Genomic DNA, 20,600 nt, shown 5'->3' on the forward strand with positions numbered 1-20,600 from the left:
AGGTGGCCACCTACAGATTGTAAGCATTTGCAAGTCCAGCAAAGTGCTGTTCCACACCATTTCACTCCTTTTGCTCTTTTTGCATTCAGTGTTTTACAAAAAAAAAAACAGTGAACGATGCAGAGATTTTACTTTGAGCACAAGTACTGTCCCTGTCAACAGCTAACAAAAGATATTTTAGGACTACTAAAGTATACATTTACGAAGCAAACTCAAACTGCCAACACAAAATGGAAAGACAGCATTCTTTTTGAACAGTGGTTGGGATATCATGTATCTCAGGGTGTTATTTATTGGCAACCAGTCCTTGTTGGACTGTTGATTCATGGGAAAGGTGGACAGGTGTGGTGCATACATGCACGCCACTGCTGCTGCTTGATATACTGGTGAAGAAATAAAATAAGTCAAATGGAGAGTGGGCAGAGGGAGAGTAATGCTGCACCTAATAAAATCCAGTCCAGTGTTTTCACCCGATGTCAGGTCCCCGAAATGTACTTAAGCCAACAAATTCAAGGGCTTAGTGGCTTGTGAAGTACTTTGAGTACCTATAGGGTGGAAAAGCGCTATAAAAATGCAGTTACAGTTCTTCAGGTTTTACTATTGTGCTTTTGTTGTTTCGTCTGAGATTATCCAATTTCGAAAAAGTGCTTTGCTCAATCCCAAATATCCTTTCAGTTGGTCTACAGAAAACTCATCGAAAATGCTCCCACTTTGCATAATTAGCCGCAAGCTTTTACTCGTCATCGTTCAAGCAACAGCAAATGCTTTCCGTCAGTTAAATGTATATTTTCTTCTGCAATAATAAACCCAAATATTTTCAATTAGTCAACAATTAGAACTTGTTAACTTTGGCTCTAATTCATGAACACTGCATGTATTTCTACAGCAATAAATGACAAAGACCCTGTGGATACGTTCATGAAAACAAATAGTTGTTCCAGTAGTGTTACTTATATTAGATGATTGATAAATGGAATTCAAATCAATTGTTGTGATCAACATATTGATAAATCAAGTAGTCAGTTAAGCTCTTTTGCAGTGCATTGCTGTGGCTTTCCCTCCAAAACAAATATGGTTACAAGGTCTGTGGAAAATCATGTGTGCGTGGCCACATGCATATTTAATTGTGTACAGTATAGAATGAGTTCCCGGTATAACTAAGACAAAAGGACCCGGCTTGGTTACAGGGATGACCAGTCACATGGTGGGCCGGCCCGCCATCTCAGTTTGCACACTTCAGTGTGAGTGTTACCACCTGTCAACAGGCTACTTTAAAGTGTTTTACAAACAACGTGGGTCACTGGGGTTGTTTATTCTCACACTAATCCCTGGCTGTTAGCTGCAAATCCCTGTTTATCAGCAGCCGGAGCAGGTCGTGACCAAGACGGAGAAAGAAAACGGCAGGCTCACTGTTGTGTGACATAATGGAAAGTGCCTCTCGCGTCATGCCGGCTACAGATGGGTGATATTTGAGCCATTTATAGAATTGGGGAAAGAAACTGGAGGAACTGTGTTATTTTACACGAGAAAAGCATAAATCTTACAGCAGATAAAAAACACAAAGTGTTTATCCTCCCCCTGAATGACAGCACACCTACTCTGAGTTTAAATTTGCATCTCTTGAGGTAAAACATATTCCAGGTGACAAGTGTGCAGGGGTGTGACACATGCTGGCGACTGCACATTCACAAACTTGCCCTCATCATCTCTGAGCCCATTAGAAGCATGTAATATTTCCGCTCCCGCCGTCAACAGTATTACAGCCACGAATAAGAATGATGTCAAGGAGAGGCATCATTGTTGGACGTTTTCCCTCTCATTCTCCAGTAACCACTTTCACAACATATGAATCAAGTAAATGACAACAGTAGGATGTGTCTGCATCGCAGCCAGCCAGCTGCCTGTGGGCAATCACTCTTCTTCCCAACTCCTACAAACTCAGGGGGCGCATGCTGCTTCAACTTCGCCCCCTAATCCATCATTGCCGTTTCCCATTTCCACCAGAGCTCTACAAAGATCCTCCAAACTTGACCACATTGAAAGAAAGATGAAAATGTAAATGGCCTTAAAAAACAAAAAACAGGAACAGGTGGATTTGTTATTTGTCACTGGTAGAATTCGAACAATCTGTGCAAGATTTGATCTAAAATGTAGCACAATAAGGATTGCACTTATTTCTCAAAGGGTTCTTGAAGCTGTGCCTTGCACGGTGCCACACTGTTGGATGCGCTATCACACTGCGAGTAATCTCTCAGCAATTCACATCAAGTCCCTTGGTGAGAGAAAGATTTGACAATGAGAGAGATTAGATGAATAAATAGCTCATCAACATGTGTATATCTGCACCTTGTGAGTAAAGCTAGGGTTTTCTTATTGGGTTGAGAACTTCCTAATGATGATTGATTACTGTTGACGTGGGAGAAACGGCACATTCTCTGGAGGTAAAACGCTTCTTGAGCACGCGAGTACAAGTAGAGGGAGGAACTGCAGGTCTGATGTCGAAAATCAAGCGGACTTAGAGAAGTTGTCTTGACTTGAGTAAGAAAAGGTATAAAGGTTCTTGGAGATTTTACTTGTTTTGTGCTACAGTAAAAAGAAAATCCTTCCCGACTTCTAAGAAGTCAATCGCATCAAATAGATTGTACTGCCCTCGGGGTGCAGGCGCAGTTCTACAGAGCTAATTACTTTCTTATTGCTTATTGGCTGTTGAAGTTCCACTTTCCTGATCATGGTATGGCACTTTTTTCAACGTCTGTGTCCGTGGAAAGCTAACTGTATAACACTGATGTTATAAATGTCTCTTTAGCTGATAGCCAATGTTGATTCAGAAATGAGGACTTAAGTCTTCCTGTCTTCATCACGGTATCTTGCGCATAAATTCTAATTTGGCATGCATATATAGCAGGTAAATTGGTGCACTAACCAATACTGAATATCTACAGTAAAAAAAATGAGCAAAAGTGATCAAAAAGCTTCTGCAGAAAACACTTGGACACAAAGGAGAGAAAACCTAGATGAAGTGACAGCTGGAAATCCCACATGAGTTGTGTTCCTCTCCGCCAGTCAGCAGAGACGCATCGATGAGAGTATTTGAGGCTGCAGGATTACTACTGCGGTGCAATGCAGCAAACAGTATCCTGGCCTGATTTATCCTGTAGCTTGCTGCCCTCTCTTGGCTAAGTTTAGGCAGTACAGGGATGGATTTCTACCAAGAGGTGTCTAGAATACATATCCTAGGTTTTGAGGAAATTAATTGTAAAATCCATTGTTCTTTTTCTCCCTTTTGAGTAAAATAGTTTCCGAAAATGTATTGAACCTTTGGCCGTTTTAGCACCTTTAACACCGACAGCCGTGATGCAAAAACAACCTTCACTTTAGAACACACGACTTCATTTTCCCCCTGCGGACACAACGTCTGAATGCGTCAGACACAGCGGGTGCTTGTAAATGATACTTAGACCAGACGGCAGGTTTATAGTGCGATCATGAGCATGCTGGGAGGTTATATTAGGCAACACCGGGCCACAATATTTGAAACGTCACATACACAGACTACCACTAAAACTTATGCCAGGAGAAGGTGCTTTGAATCCAGATTAACAAGTATATTATTGTTCCTGCTCAACCTTGTGCACCCTTGACTTGTTATCTTTAAGGAAACACTCCGGCAATGCACAGCAGTTTTTCATAGATGCACCTTAAACAAATTTATCTTTCTTGGTGAAGCGTACGCCTTTGGTCCTATGGCAGCTGCCTACGGAAAGGTTTGACCTCTACAGTGGGATGAAAGTGCTCACCCTCGTTCTGTGAGGTCTGAACAAAAGCTCTGTCTAATTTATGTGTGGCTGACAGAAACACCTGGATCCTAGTTTGGGCTTGGAAATGCATATATTCAAATTATAACAGCACATACACAGTGGAAGGTAAACCCACGAGTAAAGTAAACTGATTATGTGTCTCAGAACTTGCACATGCCTCACTGAACCCAGACGAATCAATCAAAACTGATTTAGGTTCTTTTGATTGTTATAAAAACTTGGGGATGCATAAATTTTACTTTTCTTATTCTTGGCAAGAGCTGTTGTTTTGTTGTCCTTCTGTTACTGCTTTTAGCCTGCAGAAATAGCTTTAATGCAGATGTCAGCTAGGTGTCCCTGCAGAGACGCTCATGACTGTTTAATAGCGCACTGCATCACACACAAACACATTTGTCTTAACGACTGACAAGTCATACCAATCTGCTACAACTCTTGTCAATACCAATTTTTTAAAAACTATTTTTTTATCATTTGCCTGACATGCCGCTGAAGCTGTACAGCACAAATTATGAGAGCCAAGGCATTCACGAAAAAAATCAATGCGGTGCAAAAGTAATTCAACTGCATCCGTGACTCTGTCAGTAAAAGGCATTTTACTCAATAAACATACTGTTTTGATGAAAATCAGATCGATCTCAATAATCGAAACATTCAATCATAAATCCCACCACCAAAATATATTATCCAATGAAATCATTCCTGAGAGACGGACCATAAATCAAACTCTGATGTATCTAAATACGATTTAATTGCCTTCGCGAGTGACAGTTGCAAACACGCATCCATAAATCCTGTTTCATCAGGCGTCTTGGCCACAGTGAATATCTAACCTGAGAAGTAATCAATACTGAGCTTGGCTCATTGTGAATTTATTTACTGAAGCTGTCGAGCGGGACTTGTGCTGCTGTGCGTTGGGATCATTTTCCACACCAGAAAAATCATAATTTCTGTGTGTTTCCTGACGGTGGGTCCCAAGATTAAGGATCAGTGCAACTTTCACATACCCTGGTTTCTCAATGCTTCCCATTCCTTGCTGTGCGTTTCATCTCATCTAGTTAAAAGTTAGACCGCTGGGTGTTTTTACAGTTGCACATTGAACTGAATGGCTATTACTCAGATATGGATCTGAAATGGACATGGCCCTAGTTCACCTGCTTCCTGTTTTGCAATTAATGAAATGATAAATTATTAAGTCAGTGTCAAGGTCAATGATTTTACCTCAGCAATCCATCTTTAGCATTCAAGCATTTCAAACATTTCACACAATCAAACAAAAGTTGCCATTCAAAACTTTGCTCGGAAACACTCTCCAACACCACAGCTGGCCTGTTTTACATTGCATACCTTTTACGAGACAGGTAAGTTAGAGAGGGGATCTGAAAGATCCAAGAAGATTCCTGCTGTCTAACTCGCGGCAGCATTTTTAGTTGCAACATTTTGGTACTCGAACGTAACAAATAAAAATAAAAATTGCAAATAAAAATTTACAGCAAGTTGGACAGTGTTGACGGCGTATTGCAAAGAATTTTAAAAAATCATTTCCCAGTACAAATGGTGGATCTTGATTCCATGCGCACGATAGTACTACCTTTGTTGGGAAAAATACTAATGTATATATATGAGAAGAAAAGTCACTCGATGCAATTTCTAGTTTCAACATTCCACTTGATGCACACAACACAGTTTATCTTCAGTAACTTCATAATCTCAAGCAATAAGCTGAGACAGGAGTTGTTGTTTTGTTTTTTTAAACAACAGTGGTTTCTGTACCTTTGGGGTTTGGAGAGGCCCAGGTGATGATGCGCCGCACCAGGCAGCAGTTGAGCAGCACCTTCTTGGAGAAGCCATGACCTTTCCGGAATTGTTGCAGATCTTCTCTGCATTGGCTCTGTTTGGTTGGAGTACACATGACTGGAGCCTCACTACTGCGAAATACAGCACGCAAGGAATTATTTTCATAATTGTGTGCAAGGATAAGCCTCTTTTTTTTCCCCCCACGTCAAAGAGACAGCTACAAATAGACACCTAACCCTGAAAGGGCAAGGTTATGAGGGTGCTTAATTCAAATGATGAGCCCTAACAGCTTCGAGTAAACATTCAAACACAAATAGCTACAGCACTGCAGCGTGCAAAGTCAACGGTCATCCATTCAGGCAATACACCTGAGAGCATATGGTAATCTGGAATGTTTTTTGCCCCAAGTTATGCACGACCATAATGAAATGCGAGACATTTCAGCGTGCCCTTTCAGAATACACTTGTCTTACATGACCTGAGCTGTTGTTTCAAGAAGGCAAGCAAGCTATTCTAGGACCAGTGATGGTAATTCAAGTATATACAGTCCAACAAACTCATCTTCATAACACAAACTGTAATGATGCTCTGCTTCAAACCCTGCTCAAAACACATGGATGTTCAAATGACGTGAGTAAGCACCAGATTAATTCCAAAATAAAAAACTAAATATCATTGATCAAACATGACCGAGCAGGATCCCACATCTGTTCCTGAAGGTCCGGTTTCGAGAGCTGAAGTTTAAGCCATGAACAGATCTCACAACATGCAGACTATCATGCCGGAAAGCTCTGGCTTTGCTTTGAGAACCGCAAATTTATATCTTTTAATGCGCTGCTAACTTAAATTGAGGTTCAGGGTGAGGGCTAACTGCTATCCATTGTCCATCTGAGGCTCATCTTACCTTGCAGGCTGGAAGATGATGTGCTTTCCTTGCTTCCTTATTCTGCAAGTGATCCTCAGGTTTCACACAAGCACTTTCCCTTTCCTGAGCTGATCAACAGAGTGTGAAGGAGGTGGGAGGAGGAAGAGGAGAGGAGAGCGAGGGCTGCGCTGGGAGAGCAAGTGAATGAGTTAGAGGAGAGAGAGAGAGAGTTGCTGGTCGAGAGAGGGCTTCGCTTCAAGTTAGAACACAACATACATTTATTGGAGTATCAGAAGAAGGGATTTGAGTTTGCAATCTGATCCTCCTCTTTGAGGAGCGCAGTAAAACTCAATTAAAAAAAAGTAAAACGAAAATCCTAGAGTTTCAATTTGTCAGCATCTGCAAAAGTTGTAAACCACCCCTATGAGAACAGAACTGCATATCAAACCGACCCAAATTTCTTGAAGGACTGAAAGTCATTCGTCTCCCAAAAGACTTTTTTGTATCTTGTGACCAAATGGTTTCTAAATCAAGGAATCATTCACACTCTCCACAGCTGTGGGCTTCGATGACGTAGGGACGACAGTGCTTGCTGCAGTGCCAAATGACAACATCAGCATGCTGAGTTGCTTTTATGTCAAATGAGATACAATATACCCTCAACCTCAAAGAAATATATTATAAAAAGGTGAATGAAACCTCAATCCACAGAGAATTCATCGAAATAGAAAGAACACAGCCTCGGATGCTGATGCAAATGCAGACTTGTACCCCTTTAATGCGCCTGCACTTGGGTGTTTCGGTATGAAAGCCACCACTCTGTTTTTAAGAGCTAATGTGTTCAAGAACACGATGGCCGTTGTGTCAGCACTGCTCACATGTGGAATTACATACAGGTGGTGTCATACGTACAAATGCAAATGATTTTGACCTGGTCGTCGGCCAAATGAAGCTTACATTTAAATGCACATAACATTAATGACAGTGTGCTGATGGATGGCTAGACTTAAGGGTAGATAGCAATGCTAACTAATTGTTTCCTCTGAGATGAGCGAGGTATATTCTTGGGGGGGTCAGAGAGCTAGGAACAGAACCATCCTTTCCCAGCAGGCCCAGACACACATGCTTGATTGAAACAACGGAGCAGCAGATTAGGGTCATTTCTATGGTATGATAATGCATGCTGTGGTAACACCGGTTTGGCGAGCACATCCACTTCCTGAGGGAGAGGCTTTGAAAGCTTCGTCCCCAGTATAATGAATAATTTATATTCCGGAAGCCAGCTCAAATGATATGCAAGACCACATCAAGTCAAAGACCAGGTACAGTTGACTTCAGCATCAAAACCAGGTTCGCATATCAATAAGACCAGAATCGATACTGAGAATAAAGCAACCCACGAAACTATTCTATACATATTCAAACTGTTAAAGGCTTAAGACAATGCCACTTGCTTCAACACAATGCCACTTGCTTCAACAGACTGCCAAATTGCACAGGTTGCTCTTGATATTGCATTGCATGGAGAAAGTGAACTCCCAGTGGCAGTGCACCCAAGTTGATTTGCCTGAAGGCTTACCCCAATTACAGCTATCAGCACAGAAGAGGAAGTCCATATATTTGCCTCAGTGCAGCTAAATTAACTGCAGTCGTCTGATCTCTTGGACCCTCAGTTTCTTTCTTTCTTGTAGACTATTGATTAATTCGGAAATCATTTCCTGTAGTCTATTGTGAGTTCAGTCTGCTATTCCCGGGCAGCAACTCGCTGAGCTTTTTTTCATTAAAAAAAAAACCACAATCTGATGAAAAAAAAAAGGTCACGGAAGCTGCTGAAAACAACCTTTTCCTTTGTGCATACACGGAGAAGCACTGCCGCTCGATTTCCAGGAGAAAGGAGGATTTCAAGTTACCCAACATGCGTACATCCCATCACCATTTATGTGATATTTCAAACGCACTGACTCAATTCTTTAAATTTGGCACAAATGTTACCAAGGAAAAGATTACAGTTGTCAAGGTCTCCGTGGCCATAGCCATAGCTCTAGAATTCACGTGGTAATAATTATGACAGTTTCACAAAAAAATGAGAGAACTTACAAGGGGATGACATTTTACAACCTAAAGGTCAACTACAATGTGACATGAGTACTTCACAAAAATCCCTTTTTTTTGACAGATTAAATGAGTCTGCAGCACATTCATTATGAGTCTAGAAAACATGGATGTAAACTCCAACTCGACCGACCGACGGGCGGACTGCGAGGCAGTTGGGGAGGTGGTTACTTTAGCAGTGTAACACGCGAGAGTATGCTTTACTGTCACAACAGTGGCGAAGGATTCTGCCACTGGACCAACTGCCACAGCCTCGTGCCCCACAAGCAGACAAACAAAAACGCCCTTTTAACTGAATAATCAGCCCATTTCCATTTTCCCCAGATATAGATTGTAAAAATGTGAGGACCGGACTCATATTTTCAAGCTTTAGCATGAAACAGAATTGCGCTTTGATGGTGCGAAACCATTATTATTATTATTATTATTATTATTCACAGATTTCTTTTGTTGTTGTTGCAACTTTCTGCTCCTGCTCAATGCATTTATGCTCTAACAATGATAATATTTCAAATCAGCCCAAAACTCTGCATTAAAAATTAAACAATGGCAGAAGTCTGGGTATTTTCAATTACCATAAATCCGATGTAATAACTCACACAAACTGTGAACCCACCAGTGCCGCGGAACTTCTTAAATATGTGTTTTAGCTAAAGCAAACAGTTGAGTAGGGCTTTTTGTATTCATGGTGAGCACGACTGTGGGGAACTAAAGCATCGTAAAATGCGCGATCTCAGTTTTAAAATGATGCAAGCAAAAACATATTCATAACGACGGGCTCATTTGAACAGGGCCACAAATTTCCATAATAAAGATAAGGATAATGCAACAGCCCATTGCAGAAGCTATTACCCGTAGCAAAGGAGCTTGCTACCCACCGGTATAACATGAAATCAGCTCTCATTTTACTGAATGTTTGCCACTAAATCACTTCCAGTAGAACTCATTGTCGTTACAACTCAAGTGCAATGCTAATAATGCTCATAGATGTAGCGTAAATTGAGCAGACGGTGGGAGAAATAGGCTGCGTGCCAAAATTACATTTCAAAATGAGTTTGCAATTATCACCTGTTCACTTGAGAGTTACAGATTTATCTCTGCAGGCTGACTTCGTCTGGGTTTGTTTTGTTTCGTTCAAGGCAGCTTTTTTGGAAATGTAGTTATTGTTCGTTATTTTTAGTGCCAGACAAATGGGTAAGCTTCTGCTTTCTCCTCTTCAGACCCCCATCAGACAGCTGATTGTAGCTTAGCTGCACTGAACACCATCAGTGGGCACAAGGCCGTTTCAATAGTTATCAACTAGGGTTATGCTTAATATTTGCTTTGAAAAACACTATTGAGAATTCGAAGAAGTTATTCATTCAATACATACCTGGAACTACAACTACTACCTGCCTCAAATCCTGTCTGGCTCTCTCGGCTTACAAAAAACATTTTGTTGACCGAAATGATGGGGCTTCTAAAAGTTTTAAGAGCTGCTTCAAATCTTTGAGCCACACCAATAAAGAAGTTCTCGGTATAATTCCAACTACAAAACAACAACATCTCATGATTCAATACTTTTTTTTTTCATAGCAAATACTGGGCACACACCTCTATTAATTCAGGCAAAGTCTATTTAAAGGTACTGAGTACTTTGTGACTTTCGAGATGGAACGCTCCCCGTACCGACTACTGGCCTTAATTGCAGAGAAGCTGACGAGCAGTCAAATTATGGATAGAAAAAAGGCCATCTCGTAAAAAGTTGGCGTGTTCCTTTAATATCATCGTTCTTCAATGGAATATGGATTAAGAGCATCATAAACAAGGGCAGCCTTATACTTTTTGCTTGTCTAAATTTATTGTCTCATCCTCTCCAACTGCTGGTAAAATTTTGCCCACACAGACACACAAGTTGGCGCCATTAACCCAAGTTTATGATTCTCTGTTGCAGAGTTTGAAATGAGCTGCTGCTTTGGATGCCATCACTGTTCTGCACCTCCAGTGTCATGGTGGTCAGAAACCATGTGGTTCTGTGTTAGCAGGTCAGTCACATCTGGGCTAGACAGGAGAAGATATGTGGGTCTAGGCTGGCTGCCTCCCTCCACCACACACACACACACGAACACACACTTCCCTTCCCAAATTCTCACACAAGCCACAGTGACCTTGTCCTCCAACATGGTGGCTAAAATTAGCTAAATGCATAAGGGAAACAGCCCTGTGGATTAAATACACTGCAATGCAGTATTTAAAGATGTTACATGTGGGCTGATCTTGATGAAGTCATGACATGCATCAGGATATCCCAGATGTATTCAGTTTCTGGTTTTGAAACGTGAGAGCGCCATAATGGCATCCTTCGGAAACCACGATTGTTCAATATTCCTGAAACTGATCTGAAATCGATAAACTCTTAAACCAGCGCTCGATATTCTGATAAGAGGGACAACACGAAGATCGCACACACCAAAAAAAAAAAAAAAAAACACAGATTAGTCTCAGACTACAGAGAAAAATAAATGTTAACCTGACAAAAATCCTTGCAGTTTATTTCTTTTAAAACAAAGAACTCAAAATACCACCATTAACTGCAAAGATAATTAAAAAGTAATCGAGGATACAGACCTCATATACCCAACACTCTTACGAATGCAACTATATGTCAAGGCCTTTGTTAATCATCAAGCTTCAATTATGCGGGAATACAAGTTCAGCAATTAATTGGCAAAGCTCTTGGGAGAAGACCACTCAGCAGGATGAAAATGAATCACGTGGGCTCGTCCATCAGTTCATATTTGCTCTCTCTCCCACTTCATAAAAGTGTTGAATTATAGCTCGTACAGGTGCAGCATTTCAGGCCTCTCATGCAGATTTTTACCCTAACCCACGGGTTGAAGGATGCATGGTATTGTCTGAAAATCAACGAGCTTGAGGGTGTCCTTTCCTAACCAAAATTAAGACCTGCATGAATTGAGCTTCTTCAATCTGGGTTAAGATTCAGCAACTGGATTCTTGACCCAAAAGTGTTACAAAACAGTTTTGTTTGTTTGTTTTTTTTAAACAGTGAAATAAGTTTCCTCTCTTTTTAAAAAAAGAAGCCTACAATTTAGGTTTAGATTATATGGTGCAGTGCCCCAGGTTGGTATTTCTTGATGAGCAATTTAATTGAACAGACAGCACCGTGCAGTACTTCATTTTAACAGTGGACTTAAAGAGCACAGACCTTTCTGTCATGAAAACATTTATTGAGGGGATCTGTTCCACTCCTTCTAGAGACAGACATTTTGGTTTAACTGTTACCCATGAACGGGATAACTTTTTTTTTTTCTTTTTTTTTAAGGAATTCTGTGCACGTAATACTTGTTGCGATCCTGTATGCCAAAAGATGTCGCATTGCTGTATGGATTTTAGAATCCCTTAACAAGTGTGATTCGGGCTGTGCAAAGGCAGTGAAACACCTGTTTTTCAATTCAAACTGCAGCTTCTGCACCTCCAGAACTATATTTCTATTATGTTGAGCTTGATTGCTTGTGCCCTGACATTGTCTGCTTTGGTTTGTAACACTACAGATTATTCTTTAACATTTTAATCTGAATGATTAGCAGCGCCGTTGTCTTAAACTTCGTGTCTTCTTTGCCTGGACCTTGAAGGCATTTGTTAGACTTCCCCAGTTTCTGCAATAACCATTATGCAGCGTCGAAAGTCAAAAATTCAGCCTTTAATATTCACCGCTCATGTCAAGCTGGCACCACGCCCTTATCCAACTTGATAAATCTGTTAATAAAAGCCTAATGTATACTCCAAAAGCTCTGCCTTGAACTGACAGTGGAAGTTTTCTTCACCTCCCCCTGAGAGACGCAGTCCATAATCCAACTGCCCTGTTAGGAACTGTCTCTGTGAGGATCTTCTTCAGTTTTATTTGTTTGAGATGTTAATTGGGTCTTTTTAATGGCTCAATTCGAGCCTGGAATTTGTGGTGTTTTAACTGCACTAAGTTATAAATAACCACTAAAGCGAAGCCCTGTCCCCAAAGCAGATTCTGCAAAAATCTTCCCAAATGGGGGCATTTATATGATGATACATAACTTTGATAGAGGGGGACTTAATGACATGGAGGTAGGAGTTACCGCTGTATGTGACTGGGGTACTGAGCGGAGGGAGACACACTACGGCTGCTCCCAGCGTGCATCGCATTCTGTTGTCATGTCAACCAAAGTTTTAACAGTGACATGGGAAGGCATACCCTAAACATTTAGGTCACGTGGGGAGCCATCGGGTCCACCTGGGCCAAAACCGACTGACTGAAAGAACTCTACAGTCAGACTACAGTCCCCCTCTGTCTTTCATAAACGTTTGCAGCCGAACGAAAAAGAAAAAAAAACAACAATTTCATTTGTTTGCTCTTTCCACTTTTCAGGAAGGGCACAGCCTGAATAGTGACTGAAGTACTGAGTCGTACCGTTACTTGTTCATTTTATAAAAAAAATAAAAAATAAGTCTGAGTGTACATTTCTCCCACTTGCAATGAAATTTGGAACTGCAGCTGTAAGAACAATATTGATTTATACACCAGATTCCATACAAGATTTCAGCAGTCAAAGGTGACTACTGTCAGATCTGCTTGTGCCTGAGTGATATAACCGTAATACTGCAGGGTCTATTAACTCGCACGTTCACCGTCATCCAGCTCTGCTTCCCACCTTTGGCAGCTGCAAATGTTACTTGTGGCCAGAATAATGGATTTCCATTCCTCCTCCTGAAGGATGACACAAATACGTGCAATGTAAGGCTCTAGATGCAGAAATCATATCAAACCGACCGGCCTCACGAAGCTGACAAAGACAATGCCAAGAGCGTGCAACGCTGTCATCGGAGCAAAAGGTGGTGACTTCGAAGAATCTAAAACAGAAAACATACCCTGGTTTGTTTCACGCTTTTGTTTACTACTTAATTCCATATGTATTCCATCATAATTCTGTTATCTTTAATATTCATCTACAATGAGGAAAATAATAAAAATAAAGAAAAACCACTGTATGAAAACGTGCGTCCAAACTTTTGACTGGTGTAGTGTGTTGATCGTTCCTGTCCCTACCGCTGAAGCTGAAATCTAATTGGCTCACAGGTATAGGAACCTCAGGAAGGAGGAGTGCATTTGGACCCTCTCTCCACATAGCAGCCAAAAAGTAAAATACGAGAAATTCACCACACAACTCACACTACCAATAGAAGGCCGCGTGATAGAATCCACAAAGACACATTTCTCGGAATAAAGACTTTCAAAAAAAGAGTAAAGTAAACACACACACACACACACACACACAGAACTTCAAACATGCACATCAAACCTTTAGCCATGTCCCTGCCCTCAGTGGGTGGATGTGATTTTCTGAGTCAGAGTGTTGGAATGCCTCCATAAATTATTCAGCCACAGTGCCTGCTATCTGAAGATAACAGCAGCTCTTTATCGGTCAGCGTAAAGAGAGAGACACACACTGCATTGGTGACTGTACAAGCACCTGGAGGGATTTGGGGCGCCGTGCGTGAAAGGATGCCTGTCGCTTCAGCGGCGGAGCAAACAAAAGAATCGAACGTAAGCTCAGCTTTATTTTGCGAAGTCACTTCCGTTATGAGAAACGCCGATTTGAAGCACGTCAGACAAAAAGGGGGATTCTTTAGGCAACCGCGTCAATAAAGATCAGGTACGGTTTTAAGACAGGAAAAAAAACAAAATAAAACGCGTATTCATCTACTCACAAGAAATGCTCATCGCAAGTTTGTATTGTATAATCTTGAAGGACCAAATCTGCTGTAAAGTATCTCAATTTAGGCTCTCAGAAATGGTTGCCTTCCTCTGTTCTAAACTATGATTTTCAGATTAAAATCGATAAAACTGGTGTGTCTATAAAGTGTCAATAAAATTGAAAAACAAATCACAATATCCCAGACCGCAACTCAAAATTAGCCAGATGGCTGACACTGGGACATTTACTGAAATGTTAATGAATTCATGTGTGTTGTCCTTTATTCTAGATAAGTGAAATGACCCCCCCCCCCCAAAAAAAAGCATTTACTCCTTCAATTTAAAAGTTGATTGAGTCTTTGTCGCATCATCTACGCATACAGATTAAGAAAGCAAACTAGGAACAAAGTGGTAGATGATTCAAAAACGTCATGAATCTTTAGTTGCAGACAGCGAAAGGTGAAAGACCTGCAGCTGTGGCACTCCTGCACAACTTGGAGGCATTACCGGTGTTCAGCCACGTGGTGTCACCCTTGCACACTCATGGATGCCAAAACCCTCAGCCAGTAGACGTGTCATCACAAGCACACCTTAATTCACAGACCACTCGTATCTGCATACAATGACCTGAGAGCCGACAGAAATGCTCATGTAGTGATCAATCAGGGATCCTGATCTATTGTCAGGTCCATGTCATTTAAGATGTCCATGTTTATGCCTTGCATGGCACAATCTCAGATCAGAGAGGCAGATTAGTTTGGTATTGTGGTGGTTGCTGAGTCTATTATAAGTTTTGGCATTATCTTGTAGGAATTTTGGAGCGGCTAAAGCCCAGAAGGGGCTTTTGAGCCCCCCTACTGGGACGAGAAGAAAGACAGCCGGACCCTCCAGTTGGCCTCCATGCAGGGCATGCCTCCACATATGGCCTGTATGATGTTCAGCTCTGACCCCGTTTCATCAAGGAGTCCTTGGGAAGGCTCAGTTTGAACAGGAAAACAGCTGATTCCTGAATGTAGATTTTATCATTATTCTTTGTCTAAGTTATTTTTTTTTAGAAGCTGAGTAATGATGCACGAGTTTCCAAGCTGGAACTGAAGTGTATCGTTTCTGCTTGTTTGCGTGATGCAGGTGCAACATGACACTCAAATGATGGTCAGTTTTAAGATTTGAAGCCGGAGGATATTTTACCCTCGAGAACAAAGAGACAAGCAAAAGACTTCATATTTTTAACCTCGTGCCAATTTGCCAAGAGAACACAGCAGGATCCATCGAATGGTGCCCCACATAAGCAGACTTCAACAATCCACTCTCCTATAAATACAAACATCATCATCAATCTCACAAGGATTAAGGCTAATTCCTAACACTCTTTCGCAGCAGGATTCTGACAAACTGCTGAACATCACACTTGAAACAAAACTGCTGCTCGGAAGCGCATTGAGGGCAACGTTGTGATTTATGGAGACAGGAGTTTTTGAAGAAGCACTTGAGGTTTGGTCCAGAAGGGTAGGAATTATAAGACAGTATATCTGATGTGTTCTTCTTGGGCTCTAGACAATGCAGTTTATCCTGAATATGACCTTGGCACAAAGAAGGAAGACACGTGAGAGCAGAGGCCAAGCGCTGCCACCCTGATGATATCAGCTATTTGGCACATTATCCAAAGCAGTCCAGTGAAGGCAATCGGTGGCATGAACGAGAAGAAGGGTGGGAATAAAACGAGGTGCATGGAATACTAAAACATGGCACCTTTTGTTTTTGTCCACACCGACAGAAGGTTGCCATCTGCACCCCAATAACTCACCCTCTTTTTATCCATCGCTCTCCAGCGCCACCCCTCCGTCACCTGTATTCCCACCTTCCTCACGCAGTTTTCCTTTGACTTTTCTCTTCCTTCTGTTTTCCCTCTGGCTCGAATCCCGAGGCAGATGGTAGATGCAAGCTCCCCACCCAGTCGCTCACAGGGAAAAACAAAGACTGGATCCAAAGCAAACAGAATCTGCCGCAATTAATCCCAGATCTGACCGTTTGTTTTTGTTTTTGTTGTTTAATGGACAGGTCGACAGGAAGCTCACAGGTGGTCCCACACCAACAGGGATGTTCTTCTGATTCCGATTCTGGTTGTGAGAAATACGCTTTACTTCACAGCAGTTCTTGTAGCTTTAAGACCAGGTATGCCACACTGTCATATTCAAATTGTCTAAGTGATTTTCTGGACTGAAAGCAAAACTATAGGCACAAATATTAAATAATTTTTCATCCTCAGTCAGATCCCGAATGCTAAACATTGGCAGATTTCTTCCTTCTGAGGTCCAATTACTTTTCAAGCCTTCTATAATTAAAATTAAGAAGAAAACAATGGCTCTTTTCACGTCATTTTTAGAGAGCAGCATCTCTGGAAGTGATTCTTTACCCAACAACTCAATATAAACATCTTTTGCTGAAAAGAGAGATTTCATTGATCTGGTGCTGCATCCTGTCAAAAGTTCTCTCTGAAAAGCTAATGTGCACTGCTTTGGTTGGCTGACAGATTTGGAGCAGCTTGTTCAAATCTGCACCTTTACGTCATGGTGATCTCGGGACCCCTGGCTGATAGACACTGAGAAAACACACACACACACACACACACACACACACACGAGTCTGTCTGTTGTTGACTTCAGAAGAACTCAAATCTGATGTCGAGGAAGAGATAACCCACACATGGAGGGTATAATAACTTCAACTGAGACATCCTGCATGGAAATTAGTGTTGATTCTTTTTTGGCAAATGCCAGAAGTGTGTGATTTAAACTCACTGGCTCAAACATGACAACCCTTGCTCAGCTTACTCATCTCCTAAATATGGATTATTTCAGAGCGATCCGTTTGCCTTTGCCCAGTTCATGAAGTTCTGCATCACGGCTTGCAGATTTGGATTGGGAATGATCTTCAGCACCTTTCACTCTCCTCAGTACTCTTGCACTTCTACCCACCCGCAACGAATATTGCCAGTCTCAATTTTTAATTTACAGCGGGTAAAATAAGTATTTAACACATACGTCACCGTGTATCTCAAGAAATATATTTCTAAAAAGGTGCTACTGACACAAAATTTTCAACAGATGGCAGGAACACCTTAGATGTCCACAAGTTAGGTGTTCAAAAATGGAATGACACAGGGGAAAGAGAAGTGCAAAAAGCAAGGAGCACCTGGTCAACCTTTGCAACAAAAAAGGTTGCGGAGACCTGGAATTAGCAGGTACAACTGTTTCAAAGAGAACAATAAGTAACACGCTCAAGCAGCCATGGCCTGTATGCACGCTCCCCACGCAAGACGCCATAGTCGAAGAAAACATTTTGTTTAAAGTTTGCTGCACAACCTTTCGACAAGCCTGTGAAATACTGGGAGAATACAGTCTGGTTGGATGAGACCGATACTTAACTCTTCGGATGCCATGATTCCCACCATGTTTGGAGGTCAAATGGTACTGCATATACCAGCACAGCAGCCGTAAAGTTTGAGCAACGCATGCAACGAGTTTCTCCATACAGGAGGCGTCTTGAAGGTGTTACTACCAACAAAGGCTTTTCTTTTCTTTTTTTTTTAAACAAAGTATTAAATAAATTCAATTAAGTGAGTTCAATACTTTTTCCCGCGTTAATCCATTTTATAACACATAACTTAATTGATGGACACGTAAGGTTTGTTTTAGTCGCGTGTGTGGGTCGTCCCCGACGTCTGGCGAAAAGAAAGAAATATATAAATATATAAATAAATATATTAACGGAGAAAAATGGCGACGTGTCAAATACGTATTTTACCCGCTGGATAACATTATTCTTCATGCATGTAGGCTAAACAGAAGCCCTCCAAATAATTAAAATATGAGGAAATGAAACATCGATTCAACAGCTATAAGCATTTTACTGTTGGTTTTTATTACCGTATATATGGCAACACGACAGGCCCTGGCCTCTTAATTTGCTGTGAGAATTCATTTCAAGAAAAAAAAAAGAAAAAAAGAGGACATTCATTACCAAAACTGAGCTATTTAAGAGCAAAACTCAATCAAACCTTAAGGGCTGCATTTTATAAGAAGAACAATTCTGAAACAAGTCATGAAATGTCTTGCGGAGCCGTTGGCCAGTTGCAGTTTGTGTGTGTGTGTGTGTGTGTGTGTGGGGGGGGGGGGGCTCCAAAGGCACTGATGCAAAGAATCACCACACCGGGAAAAGCACCCCATGGGGAGATCAGCTCACGGCTGGGTGAGTATAGCATTTTAGTGGGCAATAGTTACAGTTAAGATCCCCCACCCACCCTTGGAGGAGGGGACGATGATGGAGGAGCAGATTGAGGACCAAGTGGTGGTGGGACAGGATGTTCTTTACTCTGCACATCCTAGAAAAGTGATTACCAAGTCCTGCAAGCTTTACACAAATAGCCCCAAGACTTTCGACGAACTAGAATGATGAGAAACCTAATCAGGATTTATCAAACTAGAGACATTCCAGCACAGCATCCATGTGTAATTATTAGCATTCCAGGTTTACACAGCAGGATTTTAAAATGACTTGCATCTGATATCCATGATCTGCATCACAATCTCTGAAGTAGCCTTTGTCAAAGTCTCAGAAAATCACAAGACACAATTAAGTCAACCATTTACTGTGGTGTCATTTACTGGAGTGTCATTGTAAAGCCTTAAAAACTCCACTCATATTCTCCAGAAAAACAGAATTAGAGGTCAATTAGCCAACAAACCTGAACCGCAACAGGAATCTGGCTTTGATTCATCGGGACACCTAAGGGATAAGTTAGGGATCATTATAGTGGATGTCAGCCAAGGACTGGGAAAGAGGAAACCCTGGAGAAGATTTGTGGGGTTTTGATGGCCGCGCTCCCATTCACTCAAGCACAAGTTTGGAAAATTGAAGGGTACAGTGACAACTAAACATATCAATTTATACTTTAACAGATAAATCGACCTCATACTCCACAGGGAAACCCATTCAGCATCAACAAAATAATTGTAGAATCGGTTGCTGCTGCTGCTGCTGCTGCTGCTGAAATTCTTACTAACATGCAAATATCACCATATTTGACACAACTAACCACACTGTCAAAAGAAGGCAAAAGTCAAGACATGACGTCAGAATTGGAGCAGCGGCAAAAGTACGCAGGTCACTTAGTGGCGTGACAAAACGGTCAAACGAAACTCCATTTGAAAATCTAACAATTTAAAGTTGCCTTGTAGTGATTGCCAGTATAATCAAACAACTGAGGGCTGCGTCTCTGACACGACAGAATTGAAGAATATCGTCCTGTTCCGTGAGAGAAAACATGAAATTTTATCCATTTTCGACATTCCAAACTGAATTATTGATTTAGTCTCCGTTGATTGTTTGGGGGCTTAACGGAGTTTAGAGAGCGATTCATATTTCTTTATAAGTGGCATTATATTCTAATATATGTGCTTAAAGTTGTGTTAACTGCATGCCGAATTATAGAGTGGTCCAACTAACAAACAATACCAGTAAAGTTACAGTCTATCCAGTATGCACATTCCTAATATAAACCTAATTAAGCATAAATGACCAATTTTTTTCAAGGAGTTTTGCTTGACGATTTCTCCACGCGTGACCAAAATACAACAAAACCGCATTATCACCAATTTAGCGGTGAAAAACGCGGCAGAACACGCGACCACTGTCCTACCAGGTGAAGAACAAGCAGCGTCCACCCGGGCAGAGACGGTCTCCACTCTCTTTGAATCCATATTTGCCACTTGTTCGGAGGAGGTCTTCGACGCTGATGTCCACACGGACGGTACCAGTTGCTGCTCAATCAACTCCTGAGTGAGAAGCTGCGCGTGCACGCGGGGGTTTTTTTTTGGGCGGGAACGAGCGTAACTGTGTGAGCGCTCGTGAGGACACTGCTGCTGCTGCTGCTGCTGCTGCTGTCGTCTCCATCTTTCTTGCGTGTGAAACACCTTCAAACTTAACTTTCGACCAACCCAAATTTAAAGGAGCGTTCCACCAGTATACTTTAATAGTTTCGGCTTTTGAAGAGCTTAAGCTTGAAGCCCTGTCTGCTCCCAGACAGTGAGCAAGCAGTAACACCAAGGCCCTTGCCCATGTGAATGGAATGAGACCGTCATCCATGTTATTAATTACACCCGTGTTTGCCCTGTCAGGACAAGTCAAAAGAGCTGCTAAACCAAAAAGGCTTTTTGCAGTGTTTGTCATTGAAAAATATACAAAATACATCTCAACAAACAGTTGTTGAGTGTTTGTCATTGAAAAA

The 20,600-nt window shown here is 41.5% G+C and overlaps 1 protein-coding gene across 3 annotated transcripts in view; it reads right to left on the reverse strand.

Annotated features, from left to right (window-relative positions):
* Positions 1–20,192, reverse strand: part of kcnip4a (potassium voltage-gated channel interacting protein 4a) — a 139,847-nt gene extending 119,655 nt beyond the window's left edge. The window contains exons 1-3 of one of the 3 annotated variants that reach the window (XM_086197591.1): positions 20,013–20,085; positions 6,517–6,665; positions 5,589–5,743 (exon numbers count right to left, since the gene is read on the reverse strand). In XM_086197591.1, the coding sequence (XP_086053717.1) occupies positions 5,589–5,727 (139 nt within the window). In that variant the 5' untranslated portion in view covers positions 5,728–5,743; positions 6,517–6,665; positions 20,013–20,085. Of the gene's footprint in view, positions 1–5,588; positions 5,744–6,516; positions 6,666–20,012 lie in introns of all 3 variants that reach the window. The other 2 variants (XM_086197590.1, XM_086197593.1) reach the window with 2 other exon arrangements.
* Between the last annotated feature and the right edge of the window lie 408 nt (positions 20,193–20,600).

This window comes from Aulostomus chinensis, chromosome 24 (assembly GCF_037954235.1).
Source record: "Aulostomus chinensis isolate RoL2024-O1b breed Wild chromosome 24, RoL_Achi_v1.0, whole genome shotgun sequence".
In the NCBI taxonomy this organism is placed as follows: Eukaryota; Metazoa; Chordata; class Actinopteri; order Syngnathiformes; family Aulostomidae; genus Aulostomus; species Aulostomus chinensis.